At 37.7% G+C, this 26,954-nt stretch overlaps 1 protein-coding gene across 3 annotated transcripts in view; it reads left to right on the forward strand.

Moving 5' to 3' along the window:
* ric1 (RIC1 homolog, RAB6A GEF complex partner 1) overlaps positions 1-26,934 on the forward strand; it is a 138,813-nt gene extending 111,879 nt beyond the window's left edge. For 2 of the 3 annotated variants that reach the window (XM_088629425.1, XM_088629427.1), the window contains exons 17-26: positions 5-143; positions 9,478-9,594; positions 10,151-10,870; positions 11,283-11,441; positions 11,586-11,722; positions 12,477-12,763; positions 16,392-16,586; positions 17,618-17,795; positions 18,698-18,886; positions 22,033-26,934. In XM_088629425.1, coding sequence (XP_088485551.1) covers positions 5-143; positions 9,478-9,594; positions 10,151-10,870; positions 11,283-11,441; positions 11,586-11,722; positions 12,477-12,763; positions 16,392-16,586; positions 17,618-17,795; positions 18,698-18,886; positions 22,033-22,315 — 2,404 coding nt within the window. In that variant the 3' untranslated portion in view covers positions 22,316-26,934. The remainder of the gene's footprint in view (positions 1-4; positions 144-9,477; positions 9,595-10,150; positions 10,871-11,282; positions 11,442-11,585; positions 11,723-12,476; positions 12,764-16,391; positions 16,587-17,617; positions 17,796-18,697; positions 18,887-22,032) is intronic. The other variant, XM_088629428.1, reaches the window with a different exon arrangement.
* Positions 26,935-26,954: the final 20 nt, after the last annotated feature.

The following is a 26,954-nucleotide window of genomic DNA, read 5'->3' on the forward strand; positions in this document are numbered from 1 at the left end:
TCAGCCCAAACCCTACAGCCAGTGTTGAACTGCTTCAGGAAGTGTCAATGTCCCGCTATATCCCCCATCCTACCCTGGTGGTATCAGTGACTCTGACATCTGTGAGGACAGAGACAGGGATAACACTCAAAGCTCCACAGCAGGTAACATATAATTCTGTACAATTATATAGTGCTCTGAAAGCACTTGATATATAGGAGGTAATTCTTTTTTTATACGTTGTATAAGTATATACAGATGCAGCCATTCAAAGTGAGCGGTACAGACACGTACCGCAGGTAATTGGCTGCGGTGTCGCGCATCATGACGCAAGATGACGCGGGGTACCGCGGTACGTGATTGGTTGACCGACAGGGGCACTCGTGGTCCGTTGGTCTGTCGTAGAAAGACTTACAGTAAACGTCTTTACTGTGCCCGTTGTAGATATTGAATTTTACCACTGAAGGGATATCTTAGTAGCTGAGCATAAAAAGAATAGGAGCATACTGTAACGCGTGTGAAGGCCATAAACGATATTAATTTTGGAACATTACTGTATATGGCTGGTCTTGGTACTTTAAAGTAAAAAATACACACCAGTATTCCATTTCTCCCTAAACATTTTAAGCATCGAAGTCTTTAACTAAAGAGATACCGGAGTCAACAAGCATACTTTTAGAATTTGATTAATAGGGAATATAATATGGAATCGCGTATCTAAAGAATTTAATAACGATATGATTATATTCGTGTACTGCGACAGGGCTGTGTAGGGCTGTTTCGCCTCACTGTTCATGCGACTTCCCCTGTAGCCTACTGGTCTACGTGCCTGACTAACAACTCACAGGTTGTGTGTTCAAATCCAGCTGGTGCTGGACTTTTCTTTTAACAAACATTTCTTCAAAAAAATAGAATAGCGATATTATGGACAATCAATTGACTTTTATATTTCAAAATATCACAACATGATCGATTTTAAGTCGTTTTTGATAACAATGAATAGTCACCTTCTTCCCTTCTGACAACGGTTCCTGCCTCTATTGTGTGTGTGTGTGTGTGTGCAATAGAGTAAATTTTTATAGAGAAATGGAGGCTGGACAGTATGCGTTACAATATAAACATTTATATTGATTTAAATCGTGTTCTGATTTAAATCGCAAACGCGTGTTTAATTATGTGTTTTTTAATCATAATCAGGCTAATGCATTTCTACATTTTCTGTATGAACCAGCTTAGAGGTTCATACAGAAAGACAGCTTGTGTTTAAATTGAGTGTAAGGTAATTTTACTTACACTCAATTCCCTTACACAAAGCAGAAGGGAAATCTTCTGCCCCTTATGCAAAACCCTTATGCAAAACCAAACCCTCCTCCCATCCCAGTTTACCCTCTTTATCATCCTCAAAATCTACCTCGATTTTCAACTTAAAGCATTACTGCTTACTGGGTTTTTGAGGGGGAGGTGTCTTTCACTGGAAATCTCGCCTGCTTCCACTACTCAACCCCCTCTCTCCCGGAGTGCTGGCTGTGACGAATTAAACCGGTTTCACGGGTATTCAAAGTAGGAAGTACAGTGTTAAGTGGTAGCTGGGCTACTCCCGCAATAGAATCGCTTTAACATGCTAATGCATTGGTTTAACAGTACGCTGGGCAAACGTTCCGAGGTCAAATTCTTCCAGCACGGGGGTACCTTTAAAGCGGAGACGACGGCACCAAAATTTTTTGGCGCGCCTTCTCTTTAAAGCCCTGGCCAAATATGAAGACAGTACGTACAGTTATAATTCAAACGGAATTAAAAACTACACATCCCAGTTACCATGGTGGTGCTTGTGATCATTGCGTTTAACCAACGAAACAGGGCGAAAAATCAGTCACATGACTTTGGGGCAGAGTTTCGAAAGTCCCTTAAATACATTGAGCACAGCTTTCTCACCACTTAAGATTGCTTTTGATACCATCCTTACACAAAGCAGAAGGGAAATCTTAGTGCCTGAGCATAAAAAGAATAGGAGCATAGTGCAACGCGTGTGAAGTCCATAAACGATATTAATTTTGGAACTTAAACATACAGTATATGGCTGGGCTCGGTACTTTAAAGAAAACATACACACCAGTATTCCATTTTTCCCTAAACATTTTAAGCATCGAAGTCTTTAACTAACGTGATACCAGAGTCAACAAGCATACTTTTAGAATTTGATTAAAAGGGAGTATAATATGGAATCGCTTATCTCAAGAAAATAATAACGATATAATTATATTCATGTTGCAAAAGAACTGCAACGGACATAAAAACTCCCTTGCTTTTAACAGAGCGTTCCATAATTTCTAACTACGAAAATGATTTAAACTGCGACACTATCACAAGGATCCTCTAGAGCACAGCAAAGACTGTATTAAAAGAATCGCGTATCTCAAGAAATTAATAAGATATAATTATATTCGTGTAATTCGTATAATTATATAATCAGTTTCGATCAAGGTCTCTAAAACGAACAAGAAAAAGAGGATTTTCGGAGGGCAATTACGCTGTATTTATATAGAATAAGTGATTTATGAGCAATCTAATTTCTTGTTCGTTTAAAACAGTGAAATGTCAGCTGCAAAAGATCGCACCAGAAACAGCACTCTCTCTGCCTGTCATAGACGTTCAGGAAAGGCTGAATGAAGTCATGTCAAGTACAATAATTCGGTGATCAATAATAACAGTTGTAGGACAAGAAACAAAAGATAGTGAAAACTTAAGATTTTTAAGGCTAAAACTCAAATTCATTCTACAAATTAAGGCAAATGAAAATTCAGGACGTTAAAGTGCTAGAGGTGTAAAAAATACAAAAATGCACATGAGCAAAAAGGTTTAGAAATTGAGCAAACAGAAAAAAAGCCATGCCTATAGTGCAGAAGAGGGATGCAGGAACACTTGCTTAGATATACAAAAAAATCACAAAGAGGTGTATGTTACAAAAGAACATGCAAACATGTACATCAATTTCCCTTCGCGATCAATAGTCTTATCTATAAACATGAAACAGAGTGAGGAATCAGAAATTAGCATGCATACAAAACAGCAATTCTGTCAGTGAGCCCTAAATGAATTAATAGCAACTATGGTTTCATGGAGGGCTTCTCAGATAGTTGGGCATTCAGGTAAACTGCCAGGTGAAAGGATTTGTAAACATACTTTTGTTATAGAGAAACATGATCAGATTTTCCCTGGTTCAGAAAAAAAGATCTAAAGTGCTACACATAACTTTCTTAATTCGATGTATTTAAAGCAGTGAACTACTGTGGGTGTAACATAACATTCAGAAATACAATCGAGAATAGTTTTGTGGTGTTTGTTTAGATGAAACGTTCCTAAAACGTATAACGTAACAAAATTAAAGACGATTAAAATCTGTAATCTTTCCCACAAGTCATCGGAAAGTTTCTGCTTTGTGTAAGGATGGTATCAAAAAGCAATCTTAAGTGGTGAGAAAGCTGTGCTCAATGTATTTAAGGGACTTAAAAGTAAAAGGAGATGCTTCATATTGCTTGACTAATTTTAAAAACTAAGTTATAAATGCAGATGCTCCCTCGGTGCCGCGCCGGGTGTAAATATCAAAATATACATACCCAACACTGATTGTACCCATCTGTCATGCAAATAAAACACCTTGAATTTAATTGAGGGGGAGAGAGATAACCAGGACTCAAGGCAAATAAGATACACTCCACAGGCATTCAAAACAGCAACATATGAAACGTTTGCACGTATAGTTAAGTTATTACTTGGTTTTCAAAGTGCAATGAAATACAATATTGCTGTTGTTGCTGTTCTTGTTGTTTTTATCCTGTAAAGCGTTTTGAGAAGCCACCTTTAAAGGCGATATATACTGTAAAAGCGCTGATTCTTATGGAATGTGTTCCACCGGGGATTCAAATTTTTTTTTTTAATCGCATATCTAAGGAAATCTCAGTTTAACTTTGTTCATGAACAAACAGTGGCATGTTACATTATTATTAGTTTTTTTGTTAACGAGGCTCGCCAGCTAATGTGAATCGAAACCTATCTTTCTAGCTTTTAAAGTCGTGCGATGTGTAAACCACAATTCAACTAGAGAAAAAAAGACCTGACTGACAAGATTTAAGATGTGGCTGTCAATGTTGGATTAAAAAAAACACATTGCCCGACGTTTGTTGCATTGCTTGAAAAATAACTTTATTTCGAGAGACTGGATAAGTAATTCAAGTGTTTTTTTTTACTTCCTGAAAAACAACTAATAATTTAACTATATGTGCAAACGTTTTATGATATGTCGCTGTTGTGAATGTCTGTGGACATGTGCTGGCTGGACAGGAGGCTCCACTGTACACAGAGAGGGGCGGGAGGAGGGGACAAGCCGATACATACTCTTAGAGTTTGATTAATAGGAAATATAATACAAAAATATAGTACTAAAAATAAGATACACTCTACAGACATTCACAACGGCGACTGTCAGAAGATAGGAAACAGCGGCTCAGGCACCCGCTGAATGGAAAAGGGGCACTTTAATGTTCTGTATGGCTAATACTAAAGCCAATACTGGCTCAATACCCTCAATGGGCTTTGACGTGCTAATGCGTTGGTTTAACAGTCCGGGTGTGGCAAGCTTCCAATGTTAACTCGACTCGATTGGAAGACAATGAACGTATTTTAGCCCTAAATGAATTAATAGCAAACATGGTTTACATAAAATACATTTTTTCAAGAAAGTTTATAATAATACGATCTATAGTTGAAATCTGAGCCTAAATATAAAGGAAAAGCATTTTCAGAGAGCAATCACGCTGTGTTTATGTAGAAAAAGCGATTAGGTTTATGAGCAATCTAATTACCTATTCGTTTAAAACGCTATATAAAATAAAGTTTATTATTAATTTGCTGGACAGAGCGGTGAATATTATTATGGATAAGACAAAGATAACGATCCTGATCAGGTTAGAAATCTGTGTACGCTGTAAGGTTTTTACTTCTTAAACTTTTAAAATACATGTTTCGAATAGAAAGAAATCATCTTTCTGGTACAGTATGTATAGCAAACCAGAACGTCTTTTTTCTCCAATCAGAGGGGTTAGACGCTCGGTTAAAAGCAAAGGAGATTGTCTGTTATAGTGGACATAAAAACAAGAGTTCGCTGGCATAATATCCTAGAAGACACAGATCGGTGCCAGACCAGGAGAATGCCCGCAGCGTAAAAGAAAATGCCTGATGAACTAGGGATTGGACAGTTTCCAAGTGCTTGTACAATCGATGGAAATGTTCAAATAAATGTGCAAAAGAAATAAAATAATAATTTATTTCTTTATCATATTGGCTAGCTAATGTCCTCTCTTTGCTAGTTAGTGGCTGTGTTTCTGCGTTGGGTAGCAACGGGTGACTGTTCTCAGGCGGAAGATGTAAACAGCTTAATTTTCGTGTTAAATAATTTTTTTAAATTAAAATTCATTCCATACAGCAATCGCATATTTGGGTACTTTCATGCTTAAAATGTTTAGGGAGAAATGGAAGACTGATAATGGAATGGAATGAATGATAAGTGTTGCAGTTTAAATAATTTTTGTAGTTAGAAATTATGAAACGCTCTGTTAAAAGCAAGGGAGTTTTTATGTCCATTGCAGTAAAAGAAAATGCCTGACAAGTAGGGCTTGGACAGATTCCAAGTGCATTTTTGCAATTTACGTTGCATTGTCCATTGTGCTGCTGTAATACAGTTTAAAATAAGTCTAAACTGTATCAGCTTTATTTATGGGTTGCAATTTAGAAAAAGTCAAAAACCGCACTCAAAATGCAATTTAGAGCTTTTTGGCAAGAGGAGACACCCAAATTAATAATGTAACATGCCACTGTTTGTGCATGAACAAAGATATCAATTTATGTTGCATTTGTCTGATTGTGAATAAAAAAACACATATATTTAAACCCGCTTTGCGATTTAAATCAAAACGCGATTTAAATCAATATAAATGTTTATATTGTAATGCCTAGGTGACTATTCATTGTTATTAAAATGACTTAAATTCGATCATGTTGTGATATTTAGAAATATAAATTTGTTTGGTGCGAGTGAGGTTTTATTTAATCTCTGACCAAGGGAAACGTTTCATTTTTTCAAAGAAATGTTTGTTAAAAAAAAAAGTCATGGTTCCACAGTGGGATTCGATCACAGACCATGTGACATGGGAGTCAGGAACCTATCCCACAGCACCACCAGCAAGGTCACATGCAGAGTGCTGAAAAATCACTACAGAAACATTATCAACAGACAATGTACAGCGTGTACTATTCTTGTGTTGCGGTACATGAATATAATTATATCGTTATTTATTTCTTTAGATACACGATTCCATATTATATTCCCTTTTAATCAAATTCTAAAAGTATGCTTGTTGACTCCGGTATCGCGTTAGTTAAAGACTTCGATGCTTAAAATGTTTAGGGAGAAATGGAGACCAGCCATATACTGTATGTTTAAGTTCCAAAATTAATATCGTTTATGGGCTTCACACGCGTTGCAGTATGCTCAGGCACTAAGTAAAAGGAGATGCTTCGTATTGCTTGACTAATTTTAAAAACTAAGTTATAAATGCAGACGCTCCCTCGATGCGCTGCTCTGGTGCGTCGGCTCCTACACAGTGCCTGTCTGCCGTAAGCGTTACAATATACTAAATACTAAATACTAAAGCCAATACTGGCTCAATGGGCTTTGACGTGCTAATGCGTTGGTTTAACAGTCCGGGTGTGGCAGGCTTCCAATGTCAACTCGACTCGATTGGAAGACAATGAACGTATTTTAGCCCTAAATGAATTAATAGCAAACATGGTTTACATAAAATACATTTTTCCAAGAAAGTTTATAATAATACGATCTATAGTTGAAATCTGAGCCTACTTTAAAAATAAAGGAAAAGCATTTTCAGAGAGCAATCATGCTGTGTTTATGTAGGAAAAGTGATTAGGTTTATGAGCAATCTAATTACCTATTCGCTTAAAACGCTATATAAAATAAAGTTTATTTAGAGATGAATGATCAGTGTCGCAGTTTAAATAATTTTTGTAGGAGGGCTTGGACAGATTCCAAGTGCATTTTTGCAATTTACGTTGCATTGTCCAATGTTCTGTTGTAATACAGTCTAGAATACAGTTAGTCTAAGCTTTATCAGCTTATTTAAAATACATTTTTTGAATCCCCGGCGGAACACACTCCATAAGAATCAGCGCTTTTATACAGTATATCGCCTTTAAACACATATATTTAAACACGCGTTTACGATTTAAATCAAAACGCGATTCAAATCAACATATAAATGTTTATTTTGTAACGCTATAAAAACGCTATAAAATAATGTGACTAGGCACAGAACAAGTTTACAGCACAGTACAATAATAAATGCTGACCATGACTTTAGAAGCATAAATTACCTTACACTCAATTTAAACACAAGCTGTCTTTCTGTATGAACCTCTAAGCTGGTTCATACAGAAATGTAGAAATGCATTAGCCTGATTATGATTAAAAAACACATAATTAAACACGCGTTTGCGATTTAAATCAGAACACGATTTAAATCAATATAAATGTTTATATTGTAACGCATACTGTCCAGCCTCCATTTCTCTATAAAAATTTACTCTATTGCACACACACACACACAATAGAAGCAGGAACCGTTGTCAGAAGGGAAGAAGGTGACTATTCATTGTTATCAAAAATGACTTAAAATCGATCATGTTGCGATATTTTGAAATATAAAAGTCAATTGATTGTCCATAATATCGCTATTCTATTTTTTTGAAGAAATGTTTGTTAAAAGAAAAGTCCAGCACCAGCTGGATTCGAACACACAACCTGTGCGTTGTTAGTCACGCACCTAGACCAGTAGGCTACAAGACAGCTCGCATGAACAGGCAGGCGAAACAGCCCTACACAGCCCTGTCGCAGCACACGGATATAATCATATCGTTATTAAATTCTTTAGATACGCGATTCCATATGATATTAGCAGAAAAGCTTAAAACTACCACTTTTTCACTCGCTATTTCACATGCTAGTTAAATACTTCGATGCTTAAAATCATTAGGGAGAAATGGAATACCGGTGTGTATTTTTCCTTTAAAGTACCGATTCCTGGAATCTGACTGGCTGACACCCTTCTGAAGTGGTTCCATAAAATCTGGTATACGGAAAAGAAAGTGTTGATACATACAAGTATCTTTTAATACAGTCTTTGCTGTGCTCTTGAGGATCCTTGTGATATTTTGAGCTCTAGTTGAATGATAAGTGTCGCATTTTAAATCATTTTCGTAGTTAGAAATTATGAAACGCCCTGTTAAAAGCAAGGAAGTTTTTATGCCCGTTGAAGTAAAACAAAATGCCTGACAAAGTATGGCTTGGACAGATTCCAAGTGCTTGTACAAATGTGCTAAAGAAATTATACTTTGAGTATACAGCTTGTCCAAAGTCATCCATTATTAATACTATTAGTAATATCTTCGGTAAAGGCTTTGATGCATAAATATTTCTGATAAAGGTAGGTTGTGTACTTTTGTCCAACTGAGCAATCTTGCTTTCATAAAATATACCAACATTTTAATGACTGATGATTAACATGCTGTAATACACAGTTCAAAATTAAAAGCTCAAATGCTGTACATGAGAGGTTAAGCTCCCCCTGGCAGTTTTACAAGGTGACGCCGGATAGTTTCCGGCAGAGCGTCAAATGACGCGCGATTAACCGCGTGACACCGCGTGACACCGCGTGACACCGCGACACGCCCACCGGGGTATGCCGCGAAATACCCCACCCATTTTGAATGGCTGCATCTGTACCTTTGTTTCGCTCAGAAGCCACTGTGCGTCTACAGTCCAAATCCATTGGTGAAAAAGTGAGAAATTCAGAAATTGAATTAAGGGGAAACTTTAGGGAAGCCAGATTGTTTGAGACCATAGTGGTATGGCAATATAGTTGTGTCTCCTTACTGACAGGCTACTGATGGAATATATTAGATTGAGAAATACACATAAAGTCTATTAGGCTTTGCCTGTGGTTCTGAACCTTTTTCTTGTTTGGTGTTTCCAGTCTCAGTTTGATTAGGCAGTAATAAGTTTGTTTATAACTTTGGATACTTTTTACATCTGAATCATTACCTTTAATTAATTAAGTACATTAAAATTAATTATGTACTTAAGTGTTTTTCTGTGGTATATCACCAATACATTTTTGTATTCACAACTGTGTAAACCCATTAAATATTAATAATAATAAATCAGTCATACTAGTGGTATGTTGCCCAGTTTTACATTACAAAATATTAGAATTTATAGATTTTCTTAAGTATCATAATACATTCAATGAACGTGGTAAGCAGGACTATGAAGCTGATAAATATAAACAACAGTGATGGACAGCACTGTGATGTCTCGACTGAATGTAGGTGCTTAAAATCTTCTTCCTTTCTTCTTCTTCTGTGCTGCAGGCCTGTGTTGCTGAGAGCATCATGCTGAACCTGGCAGGGCAGCTGATTATGCTGCAGAGGGATCGCTCAGGACCACAGGTTCGAGAGAAGGAGAATTTACCCAGTCAAAAGAAGCTGGTAAGAAATTCGGCATTCTTGTGGCCACTCACAGACACGTCCTTTTTTCTGTGGAAAAATATTGTTTAGTCATACAGTATCTATTGAAATATAAGTCTTCCAACGATGACTCATGACTAGGTTTTAGATACTTCAGTCTGTATTATAGATACCTCTGTATCCTGGGCATTGTACGCTAAACCCTTTCAAGCCTTTTCACTTGCTGAACAGTACTGTTTTGAATATCTGCTGAAGCCTTTAACCAATTCACTTTTCTAAGATGAGAGTATTTAGAGAATATACTGTGGGGTGTCCTGTCTCTGTGGGTAAAAGCTGGTGCCTGGGAACCATGAATTTCTTCCACATTAACCTGTTCTTCTTTCAAGTGTCATTTCTTACATTTTGTTTCCTTTTTTTAATGAATGAATATATGTAAATAACGATTTATTGGATATCCAAATATCTGTGTAATTCTGTGGCTTTGCTTGTGCATTTCTTACTAATAAAGATAATCCATGTTTTAAGACTGAAATGCTGGTAAGAAAGAGTTAAGCCTTGTCTTTGTTCTATTACCCAGCTTCCTTTCTGCCCTCCTGTGGTACTGGCACAGTGCGTGGAGAATGTTTGGACCACATGTCGTACAAATAAGCAGAAGCGTCACCTCCTTGAGGCTCTATGGCTGGCCTGTGGGGAGGCAGGCATGAAGGTGTGGCTGCCCCTTTTCCCTCGGGATCACCGCAAACCCCATTCATTCCTGTCGCGACGCATCATGCTGCCCTTTCACATAAACATCTACCCGCTCGCTGTGCTCTTCGAGGATGCTCTCGTGCTGGGTGCCACCAATGAGACAGTGCTGTATGATGGTCTGCAGGGAGCCAGCGAGCCTCTGGAAGCTCTCTTTCCCTTCTGCACTGTGGAGCGTACCTCCCAGATCTACCTCCATCACATCCTGCGACAGCTGCTGGTGCGCAACCTGGGGGAGCAGGCCCTGCTGCTCGCCCAGTCCTGTGCCAGTCTCCCCTACTTCCCACATGTGCTGGAGCTGATGGTGCACGTGGTGCTGGAGGAAGAGGCAACGTCACGGGAGCCCATCCCCGACCCTCTGCTGCCCACTGTGGCCAAGTTCATCACTGAGTTCCCCCTCTTCCTTCAGACTATTGTGCACTGTGCCCGCAAAACCGAGTACGCCCTCTGGAATTACCTGTTTGCCGCTGTGGGGAACCCCAAGGACCTCTTTGAAGAGTGCCTCATGGCCCAGGACTTAGACACAGCTGCCTCTTATCTCATCATCTTACAGGTGACTCACGTATGAGGATTCCCGGCCACTTTCCACCAGAGTAAATGCATGGTTAAAGTACTTCAGACTCTTGGGGGGCAAGTGGTAGAACCTGAATTTTATGAGTAGTTTAACAGTAAACATAAGAGTAAAGGAGGACATTAATAATAAGATAGAATTATTAACAGATTAATGTAACCGCACTGAAAAGAGTACTATATTATGGTTATGTAGCCGTCCTGTCCGTCTATATATAGAACATTAAGTGCAAAAACTTGAGCCAACAACAAAATAATTGTGAATCTTCTGTGGAGACAAAAATATACTATGTCAGATGACCATAAGTGTTGATGTGTACTATTTTTAACAGGCTCTGATTTGGTAAATGTTTCAACACACTGACCCTGCTTGTCTGTGGCATTCTCTTTCACAGAACATGGAAGTTCCAGCTGTGAGCAGACAGCACGCTACCCTGCTTTTTAACACAGCCCTTGAGCAGGGGAAATGGGATTTGTGTCGTCACATGATCAGGTTTCTCAAAGCCATTGGTTCAGGGGAGTCTGAGACACCACCCTCCACACCAACCACTCAGGTAACCCTATTTACCTATAACATGCTGGATTGAAAATTATGGGTCTTTCATAGTACTTTAATTTTATATGTACTCATAACAGATATTTAAATACAATTTATTTTCTGTAATAACTGTCTCTGAACATTGATTTCTCTTCAACAGGAACCCAGTTCAACTGGGGGGTTCGAATTTTTCAGGCATCGGAGTATCAGTCTGTCACAGTCAGCTGAGAGCCTAGGTGCTGGGAAGTTCAACCTTCAGAAGACATTGAGCATGCCCTCAGGGCCATCGGCCAAGAGGTACCTTTCGCAGACTATAGCAGCCTCAATTGAAAATTTCAGTGTGAAGCTCAGATTGTTCATCTCTTTTGGGTCTCTTACAGAAGGAAATAATTAATCTTTTTTTTCTCTCTAGCTTTCTCTGTGTGTTTACACATACAGTTAGATCAAACATATGAGTGGTTACAGACTAAAGGAAGTCTGCTAATAGCTTGACAATCTAACAAGTCCATCTATACTTTCTTAGAGGATCCTAAGTTACCAGCTTCAATAAAAATAATATGCTATGGATCTGATTCCACACTCACTCTGTGCAAAGATCTCTCTTCTTTTTAGTCTTGAGCTCCTAAATGTAATTTACATTTGTAGCCCAGGGTTCTTGTATTACTGCAGATTTTGAAGAAGTCATCCAAAGTAACCTGGTTAATGCTTTCTGGAACTTTTGAATATCTGAATCGAGTCCTCAGTAAAGTTCCGTTACAATGTTTGTCAAGTACTATAATGTAGACCTAATATGAAGGATCGTGAATCTCCCGGATGTATAGACCTATGAGTTTCAACTTAGTATTCATGCAAAAGATCCAAAATCTATTTCTTGGTTTATTGAATATTTAATGGTTTGGTTGTATTTATAAATGATTATTGGAGGCAGTGAAAGCAAGTTTGAGAGTGCTACTTTTTTTGCTTTGTATTTTTGTCATATGGTCAAGATTTGGATCTTCCAGAAAAATGTTCAGTATTATTAATTCTTCTTATTTGCTGTTCTGTGTCCCAGATGGAGTAAAGACAGTGAGTGTGCAGAGAACATGTACATTGACATGATGCTGTGGCGCCATGCCAGGAGGCTGCTGGAAGAAATCAGGCTGAAGGATCTTGGCTGTTTCTCTGCCCAGCTAGGCTTTGAGCTGATCGGTTGGCTGTGCAAGGAGCGAACTCGTGCTGCCCGTGTCGATGACTTCATCACTGCCCTGAAGAGGCTCCACAAAGACTTTCTCTGGCCCTTCCCAGTTATCCCTGCCTTCTCTATCAACTCTCCGTTCCGAAATGGCAGGTATAGGACAGGTAAGGAGGAGGCATGAGATTCTGAAGCTTTCCAATATCATTTATACCCAAAGTCATGGTGCATTTAAAGAACTGCAAAGTATTTGTAAAATGGTTGGTTTGTAAAATCGCGAGAGGTCAGTGATCATCCACCTGGAGTTAACAAATGTTTTAGGATTTTCTTAATTCAAAAATGACATTATCTTTGTTTTGCCATTTGTATTTTGCTACACCTTTATAGTCTTTTACTTTCTTTTAAATGGATGTCATATAAAATACCATTTATGCATATATTATTATAATGATTAGTGTTATTACCAGTGTGAGGAGGACCTGATAAAACAAATTTATAGATTAAAGAAAATAAGAAAGATTGCAGTGAGATTATACTGCCCATTTTGCACATTTAGTAATTTAGTAATTATTTCAGGTATTAAATAGGTTTGGATTTATAGAAGAGTCAATTAAGTCTTTCAGAACTCTGAAAGAAGTTCAGAGCAAACCCCATAGCCAGAATACAAGTAATTTATAAACTTACAGGCAACATTGCTTTAGAAAGGAGGACATGTCAGGGATCCCTGCTATCCCCCATTCTATTTGCTCTTTACAATGAACCCCTTGCCCAAGCTATAAGAGCGTGTCAAGGCACAAAGGGTATTTTTTTAAAGAAACAAAACAAACATTTTTTTAATAACCCCCCCAAAAAATCTTCTCAACTTGGTTTGTCACAGCTTTGTTAGAGAGATTGTAGTATCAGGGAAGCATGTAATTCCCATATATATAAGATAAAATCACTTTATTGGCCATATGCAATTTCTTGTATTAAGAATTTTTTTCACATTTCCCAACTTGCTCTCCATGAGAGACGCAGACAGGGGGAGAAGCTTGGGGTCACAGCGCAGGGTCAGACATTTATACGGGTTAAAGGCCTTGCTCAGGAGCCCAATGGAGTAGGATTCCTCTGCCAGCTGTGGGATACGAACCGGCAACCTTCCAGCCACAGGTGCAGATCCTTAGCCACAGGTGGCAGATATTGGCAATGCCTGAGAAGTGTAGTCTCTGGTTATATTTAGAAAGTCTTGTTCAGTTATGTATATAGGTAATCTGCCTGATGAAGTTGAGGGAAGTGATAAGTAGTATAAATAAATGATTAGCAGCTTTTTTTCTGATAATTCTTGTATGTCAACAAACACTAATTTTTTACTATTTTTTCAGCTATTTGCTTCTTAGTGGTACTTGAATTGTTGGCCCCCAGCTGCCAGGCTTAGAAGCCACACGCAACATTTGTTTGAAGAATAATTTTGTATTATTCATCCTTAATTAATTTTCTTTCAATTTTCAATTTTGACCCCATGTTCTTGTTTATCTGCTGAGTCTGTACCCTTTATGATTTTGAGGACTTGGATTCAGTTTCCTTTCAGTTCCCTTTGTTTTAGAGTGAAGTTGCCTAGTTCCTTTTATCTATCTGTATAGGACAGGCCCCTAAGACCAGGAATAGTTCTTGTTGCTCTGCTTTGACTTCTAGCCTAATAATATGCTTTTGTGGTACAGTGCCAAATCTGAACTCTAAATGAGATATTACTGAATCTTGAATCTCTAAATATTTGAATCTATATAAACACCCAGAATCATCTGTGATATATATAGTGAGGTTGCAGCTTCCTGTTTTTATCACTTTGGATTTGTCAGTTTAATTACATTTCAGAGTGTACAATGCCTTCAGAAAGTATTCACCCCCCATTGTTTTCGCATTCTGCTGTGTTTCAAAGTCAAATTAAAGCATATTTAAATGGGATTTTTTTCCACTCCTCTAGAAGTAATTCTCTATAATGTTAAAATGAAAAAAATTCACCCCCTTTGTTTTAACAACCTAAATTGAGTGAGGTACAGTATTCAATTATCTTGAGATCACACTAAATAGGTTAACAAGGTACACCTGTGTTCATTTCAAATCCACCTGTGTTCAATTGCTTGGTTGCACAGTAAATATCACTGACTTTGTGAGGTCTCACAACTTAAAACAGCAGATCAGATCAGTCCTGCTGTCAGGAAGGCCAAGGAGTTGCCTGTAGAACTTTGAGATGAAGTTGTTAGGAGAAAAAAAGCTGGAGAAGGTTATAAAAAGTTTGGCAAACCCTTGAACCTTCCTAGGAGCACCGTGAAGTCCATTGTAACAAAATGGAAAAATCGTGGTACAAACCAGACACTTCTAAGATCAGGCCATCCTAACAAATTGAGCAACCGGACAAGAAGGCTAGTTGTCAGAGAAGTGACCAAGAGGCCAGATTCAACACTGACAGAGATGCAGAGCTCTTTGGCTGAAGTGGGAGAAACTGTCCAGACATCAACAATCTCTTTAGCACTTCACAGATTTGGCCTCTTTGCGAGAGTGGCTAGAAGGAAGCCTCTTCTGAGAATGGCCAACATTTAGTCACACCTGGAGTTTACTAGAAGCCATGTGACAAAATCTGAAACCTTTTGGAAGAAACTTTTGTGGTCTGATGAGCTCTTTGGCCTGAAAGCAAAGCACTATGTTTGACGCAAACCAAATACAGCCCAACACCCAGGTAACACCATCCCTACCATCAAGCATGGTGGTAGTAGCATCATGCTCTGGGGTTGCTATTCAGCAGGGGGAACTAGAAAGCTTCTTGCCATCAAGGGCAACATGGATGGAGCCAAATACAGGCAAATCCTAGAGGAGAACCTGGTTCAGTCAGCCAGAAATCTGCATTTAGGGCGAAGATTAATTTTCCAGCAAAACAATGACCAAAAGCACACGGCAAAAACTAGCAAGGAATGGCTTGAAAAAAAGAAGGTTAGTATTCTGGAATGGCCTAGCCAGAGCCCAGACTTGAATTCAATTAAAAATCTGTGGTATGACCTGAAATTTGCTGTCCACCGACGCTCTCCATCTAATTTGGCAGCATGGAGCAAATTTGCATTGAAGAATGGGCAAAAATTCCACAATCTAAATGTGCAAAGCTTACACAGACATACCCAAGAAGACTCACGGCTGTAATTGCTGCTAAAGGACTATGTACAAAGTATTGACTCGGGGTGAATACTTTTGTAAATGAGAAATGTAAGTCTTTAATTCTGGAGAAACTAATGTTCTTGAAAAAAATTTTTTTTGATTCATAAATGTGTTGAATTTATTGTGTTATTGAAGGGAGAAAAAAATATTTCAATGTGTTAAAATGTGGAGGTGTAACAGGAACAAAATGTGGAAAAAATTCAAGGGGGTGAATACCTTCTGAAGGCACTGTATGTCAAATCCAAGTCTTTTTGTAAATCCTTTGCTGCTGTCTCTGTTGACAACTTCCCATATTTAACCAGTTTTTTACCCAAACTTAACACAAATGTTTATATGAATATACAGACCCAGATGCAGATCAGGAACAGCCTAAAACAAATCTCTGGGATAAACCCCATTGTCTGCTTTCAAAACTTACATAAAATATACATAAAATGTTAACTTATAATGGTCACAATTCCCCCATATCATCCCTTATTTGTACTATTATTTGAAAAGACTAGGTCAATAAGAGCATCTTATTTGATTTGAGCACCGCGTAGTTTCTTTGTTGCGTCTGTTTTGAGTGTGATGATGACTGTTTCAGCTGAGCCTGTTGTGTGTTTGTCTCAGTGGTAGGAGAACAGTTAATCAAGTCCCAGTCGGCAGACAGCCTTCTGAACAGTGAGATGGACACAGCCCCACCCAGCGCTCCCCGCAGCCACAGCTGGCTGGACAGCTTGGGCCCCGAACAGAAAGAGATGGATACAGGCTCTTCACATGGGGCACACACTCAGGAGGCCTTCCTCTCTCCTCTCCTCAACAAAGGTCAGTCACCTCTCGGTCCCAGGCAGCATCCCTCCAGCTCAACTGCTTCCTCTTTGGAGTCACACAAACCTGGCTCGAAAACTGCTTAAAGACATTAACAAAGTGTTAAAGCAAATTGTTAACTTATCTATTCGTTGAATGTCTGTGAGGAGAGTTTTTGAAAGTGATGATAAATGGGAAGATGAAGACATCTAGGAGATACAAGGGGGCTATACTGTCATCAGTCAAAAGTGGCAGGTATCACAATGCTATTGCCATTTGAGGGTATAGATTTAAATTTTGATTAAACTTTGAAAAGTGTTCAAGATCTTATTAATAAGATGTTATTTCAATCTGATTTTCTTCTTGTCCAGGTCTTCATTTTAAAAATCTTGTACTTTGTCAGTGGTCATTATCAGTGCTGAGGTTGTTGTTGTTGTTCTTGAGGTGTGGTCAGATATTTTTTTGTTTTTTGTATCACTGAGAAATATAGCAGAACCATACAACAACTGACATTCTTCAGGCTTTCTTAATTGTCAGTTCCTAGAACTGCAGCACACTCCTAACAAAACGTCTAACAGTTTTTTTATTTAAGTTTCTGAACAGATATTCAATACTGATAAATGATATATGTAAGTAATCTGTAGCTAAGGGGTCTCTACCCCTTTTTTGATCAGCTTCTTAAAATGCAGGGCAACTCCTAATTACAACCACTTCATACTCTTTGGCTTGTGTTTGTATATTAGGCTTACTGAAGCCTATATACCGACTGAATAAAGGCCCTAAGACATTTAAGATGTAAGATGTTATTATATCTATCAGAAAAATAGCATGTCTCCTTTATAGAGACATTTAGGCTTCATATTTAAGCCTTTGTAGGTTGTCCAAGAACGAAAACATAATAAGGCTTTTGCTTGAATCCTCCTCAGCTTAATACCACTCCTTTATTGCACCCCAATACTAGTGGCATCAGAAACAGGGCTAAACTGTTCCACTAAACTAGACAGTGACCTGTGCAAGCTCTGCTTTGACAGAATGTCTCATTGTTGCAGGTGATGAATGCAGTATCGGCTCAGCCACAGACCTGACTGAGACCAGCTCCATGGTAGATGGGGACTGGACCATGGTGGATGAGAACTTCTCCACTCTCAGCCTGACCCAGTCGGAGCTGGAGCACATCTCCATGGAGCTGGCCAACAAAGGCCCACACAAATCACAGGTGCAACTGAGGTAAGTTGGTTTCTTTTGACCCACAGGTACTTGGCATCTCTTCGGCACTGCTCAGTTGTATTGGAATTTGATGCCAGTCTCATTCATGTCCACTGGAGAAAGTGATATATCAGGATTGTGAAACTAGATTTTAATAATGCACATTCAGAGGCACTTGTCACATTAGAGATTGAAGTAACTTCAGGGTATGTTTTTAATCATAAGCATGAGAGAAAAATATGGACGTTAAAACATCTTTTTTTCCACATACATAAATTTAGCTTGGAAAATTGAGCTAGAGCTGAAAGTTTTCCTGTGAAAATTTGGTCGAAACTTATTATCGCCATTTATGTCAGTGTAACTTGAATAAATGTGATTTTATAAGTTGAATAACTTCTAGGTGAAAAAATACTAAACCTATTACAACATATTAACATTACATTCAGAAATATTTAAAAATAAGATATTTCTGAAAGTATAGCATACATCTTATTTTTAAAATATTGGCTTTTACTAAGTGTATATGTAGTAGTAATTGTTACTACAGTATAAACAAACAGGGCACTTAACTAATAAGAGTGTTGAGTTTAAAGTAGAATGTAGCCCAAATCTTCCCTATCAAAGTGCTAAAGGGGTTGTCCCAAAGAAACCCTATGACTCACATGATTCATCTTCCTCTGTTATCTGCAATATTATTGTTATTGTATCAGCTTTATTATTAAATTAATTTACGACAACTCTGTTTGCAAATTGTAGGAAATAAATGATGAGAACTCAATAAAATTTAAAAGTGTTCAATTGATCAGAAAAAAATGATGATTTACTTCATCAGTTATTTTATGTGTGTAATGAAGTCAGTCTCAGCAGGGCACGGTACTGTATATAGTCTATACAGTAATACAGACAACCTGTTGTTGAACCAGGTACTTGCTACACATCTTCATGGAGGCGGGCTGCTTGGAGTGGTGTGTCATCATCGGGCTCATCTTGAGGGAAGCAGCTGTCATCAACCAGGTGGTGAGCTTCCTCCAGAGCTCAGAGGTCCCAGCAGAGACTGTGCAGAATATCCGCAATGGCCTGCTGGCGGTCGACACATGGGCCACAACAGACTGGTAAGACTGGACTTGACAACATGCTCTTCTAACAATGTGAAGGACCAGGGCCCACCAGCAAAAAATCACTAAGTTTTTTCAGAAGATTCATTACTTTTATTTATATTTAAGTAGAAAGTAGAAGAATAATTCCTTGTGTGTGTGCTTTTCATCTTTGAGGATTAAAGGCTGATGAGTAGCACCTTCTGTAGCATTAGTCCCACCAGGTCAGGCCCTGACATGAGGAATCACTCCACCAGTTTGAGAGACTCTGACAAGGGCTTGGCTAAATATGTAATTTAAATTGAAAGAGCAGAAGAATGGTTACAAATGAGAGGACATTCAGCGTTTCTTGCTAATTGATCCAAGGATCTCATCTTTCAGCTATTTTTTGAAAGATGCCAGGGTATCAGCTTCAGCATGGCTAGGTGCCTTGTTTCATACTCCCTCAACCCTTTGGTTAAAGAAGTGCCTCCTGTTTTTCGTTTTACATTGAAAATATTGTGCAACTCAACCAATTAGAAGTGCAGGAGAACCAGACCCCTCTCATTCATTTGTACTGCCTGTGCTGGTTTGTGCCTTTCAAATCAGGGTTTATTTTGCTTTGAAATCTGAGATATAAGGAATTATTTGTGGGGGGAGTGAAGTCCACAAAGCTAGCTACCTCTAAACCTAACCTAGTATTTGTGCTTGGTTTCTCAAGGTAGACAAAAACCTTTGTTTACTCATTGCAAGGTAGTACTTTTTGTAATGACTTTAAATACTTTATACTATTATACACTAAAAAACTTTATTATCCGGCCTTTTATTAAGCAGAAATCTGTATTCTCTGTCGTTGTAATCTTTCAACGTCCTTGTTACAGTAACCTTTCTCCATAGTGCAGACATAGTGTATCATTTTTGCTGAGTTTTATTTCTGATTGTTTACATAATCCAAAATTCTTTGTGCAGCCTCAGTCTTGTGAAGCTAGTCTGTGGGAAGTGTATACCCGAAATTAAAACCTTCTCCAGTTAAAGTATAAAGACGCATGCTGGGAGTGATATTACTCCTGTAAAAAAGAATCTCTAATATCTCAGAAACCAATGATACACAAACCATGGTCTCGGCGGCACAAAATGCAGTCTCCTGCAGTTCGCCCTACTTTATTACAGTGAAGAAATTTTCCATGCAGAGATCTGCTATTTCCAGGGCCAGGGAAAATGTTCTGCTCTTCGGAGACCTCAACACAAGAACACATACACTTCAGAGAGGGGAAACCCTTGTGTATTTGGACAATCCCCTCTTTACCACACACCAGTCGTTTCACACAGATCCAGAAAGGGTGTGATCTGCTACTGATCTGTCAAGAGCCCTGTACATTGTCGACGGCAGGATCAGAGGAGACCCTTTGAGAAGCTTCACTAGCTCTACGCATTAGTATGGTGGACCACTCCTATATTACTGTTAACTTGTTCAGTGCCAGGCCATAAAGTCTACTTTACAGCAACACATAGATCACACTGTAGAAGAGCACACCAGTCCAAAGGCACACTTTTTAAAGCAAGCTTTATGATTTTAACCAGATATACAGGTGGGATACAAATTGCCTAGACAAATGCCAACAATCACAGAATGATCAAGACATTATTGAACACATTCCTCAACACACTGTATCAAATCAGTAAAACAATTATACTGTATTTTTAGAGATACAATATTTAAATCTGATATTTGGCAAATTAACCTTATTTGTTCTATTTGGGGTAACTTCACTAAATTGTTAATTCCCAAAAAAGTATGTAGAATCTCAGAAAACAAAGCACCACAAGTACTTCTTTTAACAGCACAAACCAGGCATAAAGAAGTGACACCAATCTGGTTTTACTGTGCATTTATAAGGGGACTGAGTGTCACAACACCATGTAAAAGTAATCCCTTAAATCTCAGACATAAAAACGCCATATATACTGCTTAAAGGGGAACTGCAATCCCAATTTCTCAGACCGGTTATGAAATCTCAGTAACAAAATAAATTCATTGATGTTTACAAAAAATTACAAATTTTTCAAAACTTTACGAAAGTACTATAAGTCACCATGTTGTTGCAAACTTGAGTTCCCACGAATTGTGACGTGAAGTGGCCCTTTCTGCTCATTAGTCCCTGACTAATGTAATGTGCTGTATGAGCGAATAAATAAAGATTGTGCAGCAGACATTTTACTGCAGAAACATGATCTGCATGCAGTTAACAAGTAGTATTTGTCGGCAAAACCGTCAATAAATTGAATGCATTATTGCCATTGGATTAAAAGAGAAGTATTCACAAGCCTGTTTGTTTATAATGTATTAAGCCTACAGCATGTCACCAGAAGTTTTATTGCCTCATTCTGAATCGGAGAACGTGGTGCTGTCAATACCTGGAAATTTGGTCTGTTACTAGGTTACTGTGTACATTTTACTTTTATTGGGGTTTGAAATGCACTCATCAATGCTGATTCTTTCTAACCCCAAAATATGAAAATAGAGTTGCAAGCCCCCTTTAAAAGCATTTTCAAATGGCACAAATGTAATACAAACAGATGTAGTGGACCCAACTGCAAGGAGCTTAATGTCAAACTACCCCTTTGTATTTATTAAATGTGTATCCGTTTTGAAACATCAATTATAATATGGCAATATTTTAAACTATACAAAATTGTTACTTCATTGATAAAAGATGATAGTATGAAGCTTCTTTAAAAACATTGGCATAATCAAAGGATGGTCTTTGTTTTGAAGTTATTGTGATTTAGTCATGCATACAGAAATATAGTACATTATTTCTTGCCACCAGAGAAGATAACCGTCATGAGACTGGCATGTTCTACTCTGAAATTATTGTCTCACTTCTGTCATTCCTGGAGAAACTAATTGGGCCTTGCTGCTTTATCGCATGGTAACCAAAGACCCAAACATTTAAATTAAATTATTCAGAAAAATGTCAAATTAAGTTGCCGAGGTTAATAAGCAATGCTGTTGGCCAGTTGTCAAGCCCATTCTAACATGTTATTAGTCTGGGTACCACAATGATCCTCTTGACAAATCCATGAGGTAGTAGAATCTCAGAGGATCATGTGAGTCTAGAAGCCTTCAATGGGTTTCTGTCGTGTGCTGTAGTCTAACCTTTGTCTTTGTGTGCTGCCCACAGCCTGGGGTACAAGCCCTTTCTCAACCTCATCCGCCCACAGCTGCAGAAGCTGGTGGAGATGACAGCAGAGCAGGTGCAGCCTGAAGCCTTCCAGCCAGCCAGCGTCTCCAAACTGGCAGAGCCGGCCTGCCCACGAGCAGAGGACAGCCGCAGCCCCAGCGCAGGTGGCAGCCAGCCCAGTGAAGGAGGAGTTAGCGCTATCAGACCTGAAGAAGACAATCCTGGGGACGAGCCTGAGGAGCCACCACTGGAGGAGGGCACCTACGACTGCACTCTGTCCTGACTGCAGCCTCAACACAGCAAATACAGCACAGCACTCCTCAGAGGAGCAAAACAACAGAGCCAGTGCAAGTTTAAGTTTCATGTATCGTTTTGTTTTTTTCTTCCCTTTATGATCTAACCTATCAAGCCAGTTGGGGTGAAAGATCCTTTTACCTCTTTAACACGATGTGCAGTGGCTCTTCAAGACTGGAAGTCAGACCATTTCCTGCTAGGACCATACATCAGCTATACAACTTGAAAACTCTGTAGTAAAAAATTTAGGTACATTGTGGTATCAGAACAAAAAATAAGTGTAATCAAGGGAGGACTGAAATTGCAGAACTGAAATTAATTTCTCTGAGAGTATGAAGGACTAAGAGATCTACTAATTTTCTGAACTTTTATTGCTGTTCACCTACTGTATGTCCAACTGTTGCCTGAATGTTTTTAATATTCTAAACATGGCACAATATTTACATATTGTAAACTATTTTTTCTGCCACAGGAATGATTTGTGTTAGTGTCAGTATTATTCCATAATATAGTATATATAAGTCCAGTTGTTTAATTTACATCTCTTCAACCATAGTACATAAGTAACATATTTTCTGCCAAAGAATGCTAGCTTAACATTAAAAAAATGAAAGAATATTTCTGAATAACATTTATTATATACCAATGTGGAGCTGAGGGATATTTGACATACACTCAGCTGTGTGATGTACAGTCCTCTTCTCACAATAGTGATGTGTATAGCTGACTGCGGGTGCCATTTTCAGGTTTTATTCCTGTTGAGTGCAGTGAGAGTTCAGGAAATTTATTTAATTTGTCCTGTATTTGTGAAATATAGAAGTCATTGATATGAACGCTATAAGTTTGCTTTAGACTTTCACATGCATATATATATATACTGTGAAAAAAAGAATCCCTGTGTCTTCAGCATGGTGCTGCTTTACTCATGCCTCTGCCTTTGATGAACTAAAAAAAAACCTGAGATGAGGAACATTTGGCGAGGGGGGGTGGTAGGTTTCGAAGAGGAACTTCAGTTTTTTACTTCAGTCTTGACGTGCCACACATAAAAGGAAATGTAAACCAATTTGTTCCTCTGCCTGTACAGAGCATATAGGCTGAGAGTTGGAATTCTAAAGTATTATTCTGCTGCAAACAACCATGATAATTTCCTCCAGTTGTGTAGGATCTGGAATGATAAAAAGCAGTGATTTTTATTAGTTTTTTAAATATTTTTATACCACTGTTGCTTATAGTTTCAGTACCATGGTGGCTTTAAGGATGGATATTTGGAAAAATAAATATGACAGAAGAGTAGTTAGGTACCGTTGTTTTTTTTTCTTTCTTTTTACCACAGTATGTAAATGGTACGCATCGTTCAAAGAAAGTGTGTAGTATTTTGTATAAAGTGTTTTAATAGTCTGTACCTTATTGTGAATACCTATGTATAAAAGAACCTTTTCAAGTGGCTGACAAAACCACTTGTGTGAATATTGTACAGTTCCTCTTGACATGCATGTTGCATGGTTCAATGGTCACTTGCAGTAGCTGTAGGCTTCACAGAAACACAAGCAATGGATAAAGGTCTTAGAGCACAAAAGAGTAGAGAAAACACACTTGAGGAAGCTTTGCTCTATGTAATGATGTAATACTCTCATCTGTAGTTCTTCAACTCTTATAAAATAAATGTTGAGGCACACCTCAACAACTGGACAATGTAGAGAAAGTTCAGATGCTGCAAAGATCAGAAAGTTTACAACAGGTCTTTTTGGTTTCTCATCACAGATTAAACCAGCAGACGTCTTTTCAGCATTTGTGGCTCAGAGTTACATATTAGAGCCAGTAGTTGAAAGCTCATGTGTGGAATCAAGGGCCAACAACCCATCAGTTTATAATCTCCTGTCAGTCTTAGCAAATCAATGAAGAGGAAAACTAAAGAGAACAAAATCTTTTTGTCCAGTGGATAAAGGGAAGGATAAAAAATATATATTTTTGCACAGTATCTTCCCTCTTCAGTTTAAACAAAACAGTAAACTTGAGTGGTACTACAGTCATCCACAGATACAGAGCTAACAAAACAAGTAGTATACAGTATTCAGTGCTTGGAATTGTTTTTCTGAACAGTAAGCGTTAATTCACACATTTTAGCCTGCTGAATTATATTCCACTTCAGGGTAGAATATAATTCATAATCTCCACTTCAGTGAACCTTTCATTTAGATCTCGGTGGGCTGACTTTTCCTAAACTGATGTTGAAAAGAGACTTTCATTCAGGTTTCATTATTTTTGCAGTTACCAATTCCAGACAAAGAATGATAGCTTGTATTAATAAACAATATTGTTTTGGGGGCTTTCCTTTTGGTGTGCTTCCAATTCAATAGGCAGGCATTTTAGTATTTACATTGATTCCCTTTTTAAAGACCCAGTACCTGTAACTATAAGAGTTATTTCAGAATAAAAGCAGATGCATGCTTTTCTTTGAACGAGTTGTTGTGTATAGAGCTGCTAATTTGGAGAGAGAAGTTTGTTTAGATCAAGAATGGTATAAAAATCCCATTTGATAGCTAATGGACTAAAATCTGCTTTTAATTGCTACTGACAACATTTTCAAGAAAGTGCCTGGATAAAATTGTCTCTTTATATTTGTGAACCAACTAGGTCCTTAAAAAGTTCTTGCAAACCTGGGGCTACAATAGTGTTACTTATTCACCAAACATTATAAGTGTATATAAATAAATATGGGCTATAAATAAAGATTCTATTTTAAAATCAACTAAATGTATTTTGATTTATCAGTGCAGGTTAATGAATTTCTACCTGCTACTGATTTATATTGCTCAATAGAAACAGATACTGTTCAAAGTCACCAATAACAAGTGCTCTTTAGTGCAAACCCGATTTTGGAATACAGTAGTGCTATTTTAATAGAGCAGTAACAAGGCATTGTCAGGAATTTGACTTGGTGAACTTTAAACTGCTTTTTAGAACTTGTCTTTGTAAAGCATGTCCACAAGGTGAAGAAAACTCCAATGAAAATAATGTGGGATAACAAAGATCACGGTGCCTATGACTTTTTAGCGGCAGTGTTGTAATAGAAAACATTTTTTTTTATATTTTCTCAGCACAAATCATGCAAAATGTTTTTTTTAATTAATACATCTTACTACTGTTTTTTGGGGAGAGATGGCTGAAATCCAGTTAAACAATGTAGTTCAGTTTTCTGATACTCATTATTTTTATAACTATTGCCTCTAATGCCCTTAAGTTAACTTTTTATCAAGCATAAATGTATCTGTCCTTATTTATTTTTGTTTGTGAGTATTCATCAGTGAACCGCTATTTATGAATGTAAATAGTGCAAAATGAAATCTTGTGATCTTGTACTCAGACTTTAATGTGGTGATAAATTTTGCTAAAATGGACAAAAGTGTTCCATTTCACAATCTTTTACTAAAAATAAGATCATTGTATACCTGTATTAGAAAGGATTTATTTTGAAAATAACTTCAACGTTCATTGCTGTACTTGTAGAACAACTTGTGCTTGAGACATTGACATAGTATTTTAGAAAGTTAGATCTTTCTTTTTTCATGTATTCTAATAGTTTCTACCTACAGCAGTATTAAATGATACTAGCAAACATTTGTAAAGGTGCAATTTAAATGAATCAATGCAGAAATGTTACTTATTTTATACAAGAATGGAGTGGTCTATTTTTATAGAGCTTTACTGTACAAGGTCTTTTTTTTGGCTTTGTTTCCTTTTTATGGACCAAAATATTTGTAATTATAACCTCACCTGTCCTTTGCTAACTAATCAGCACTATTTGGGTGCTGATTAAATTAGTGTTTTTTCCTGTCTTTGGCTTTGATCATGAAAAGTAAGAGTTCCCTTAATGTAAGATTTACTTTCTTATATCGAAGATAAACTGCAGAGGACAGTTCCACTGTCTTGCAGTTCTCATTTGTTTTGTTTTACTGTGCTTAACCAAAGGAAATATTCAAAAGTGTTGAACTTCACAGTGAGTCAGTTTACATGAAGAATCCAGTGGCCTGTCGGTAACCCTCTGAAGTTGCAGTTATAAACGTAGGAGAAAAAATGCTATATCTTGAAACCAAAAGCACAGTGAGTTTTTTTTATATTTGTTACTTCATCTTGCAGATGCAATTGACAGGTATAGGATACCTACTCCATCTGTCCTTATTCAAATAATGATAGGGGCAGTCTTAACTTTCTGCTCTGGATTTTATTTCACGCCACATGCTCCTATATGTAGCATGAAATATGAACTCATCAGTCCAGAATGGTTGCTTTTGATAAACCCCTTGTAAGCTCCTCTCCTAAAGCAGCACACACCTCACATCTACTGTTGCATAGTTTGCATTTCCTTTTCATAACTTGAAAACAGTAAGGATAACGTGAAGTAACACTGAATGTTAATAAAATATTAAAAACCCTTCTGTCTGCATGGAGTAAAAATGCCAGTGACACAGGGAAACATTCAGGTTCATTAGAGGTTAAAGAATTTTCAGTAGAATGCAGTGTACAGTTTTTCTTTTACAATTTTCTACTTTTTGTTTTATTTTATTCTCTGTATACAAAGAACAACATTAAATTATTTTAAAAAGCAAATGACTTTGTGTTTTTGTGTT

Source organism: Lepisosteus platostomus, chromosome 4 (assembly GCF_059453375.1).
Source record: "Lepisosteus platostomus isolate fLepPlt1 chromosome 4, fLepPlt1.hap1, whole genome shotgun sequence".
Lineage (NCBI taxonomy): Eukaryota > Metazoa > Chordata > Actinopteri > Semionotiformes > Lepisosteidae > Lepisosteus > Lepisosteus platostomus.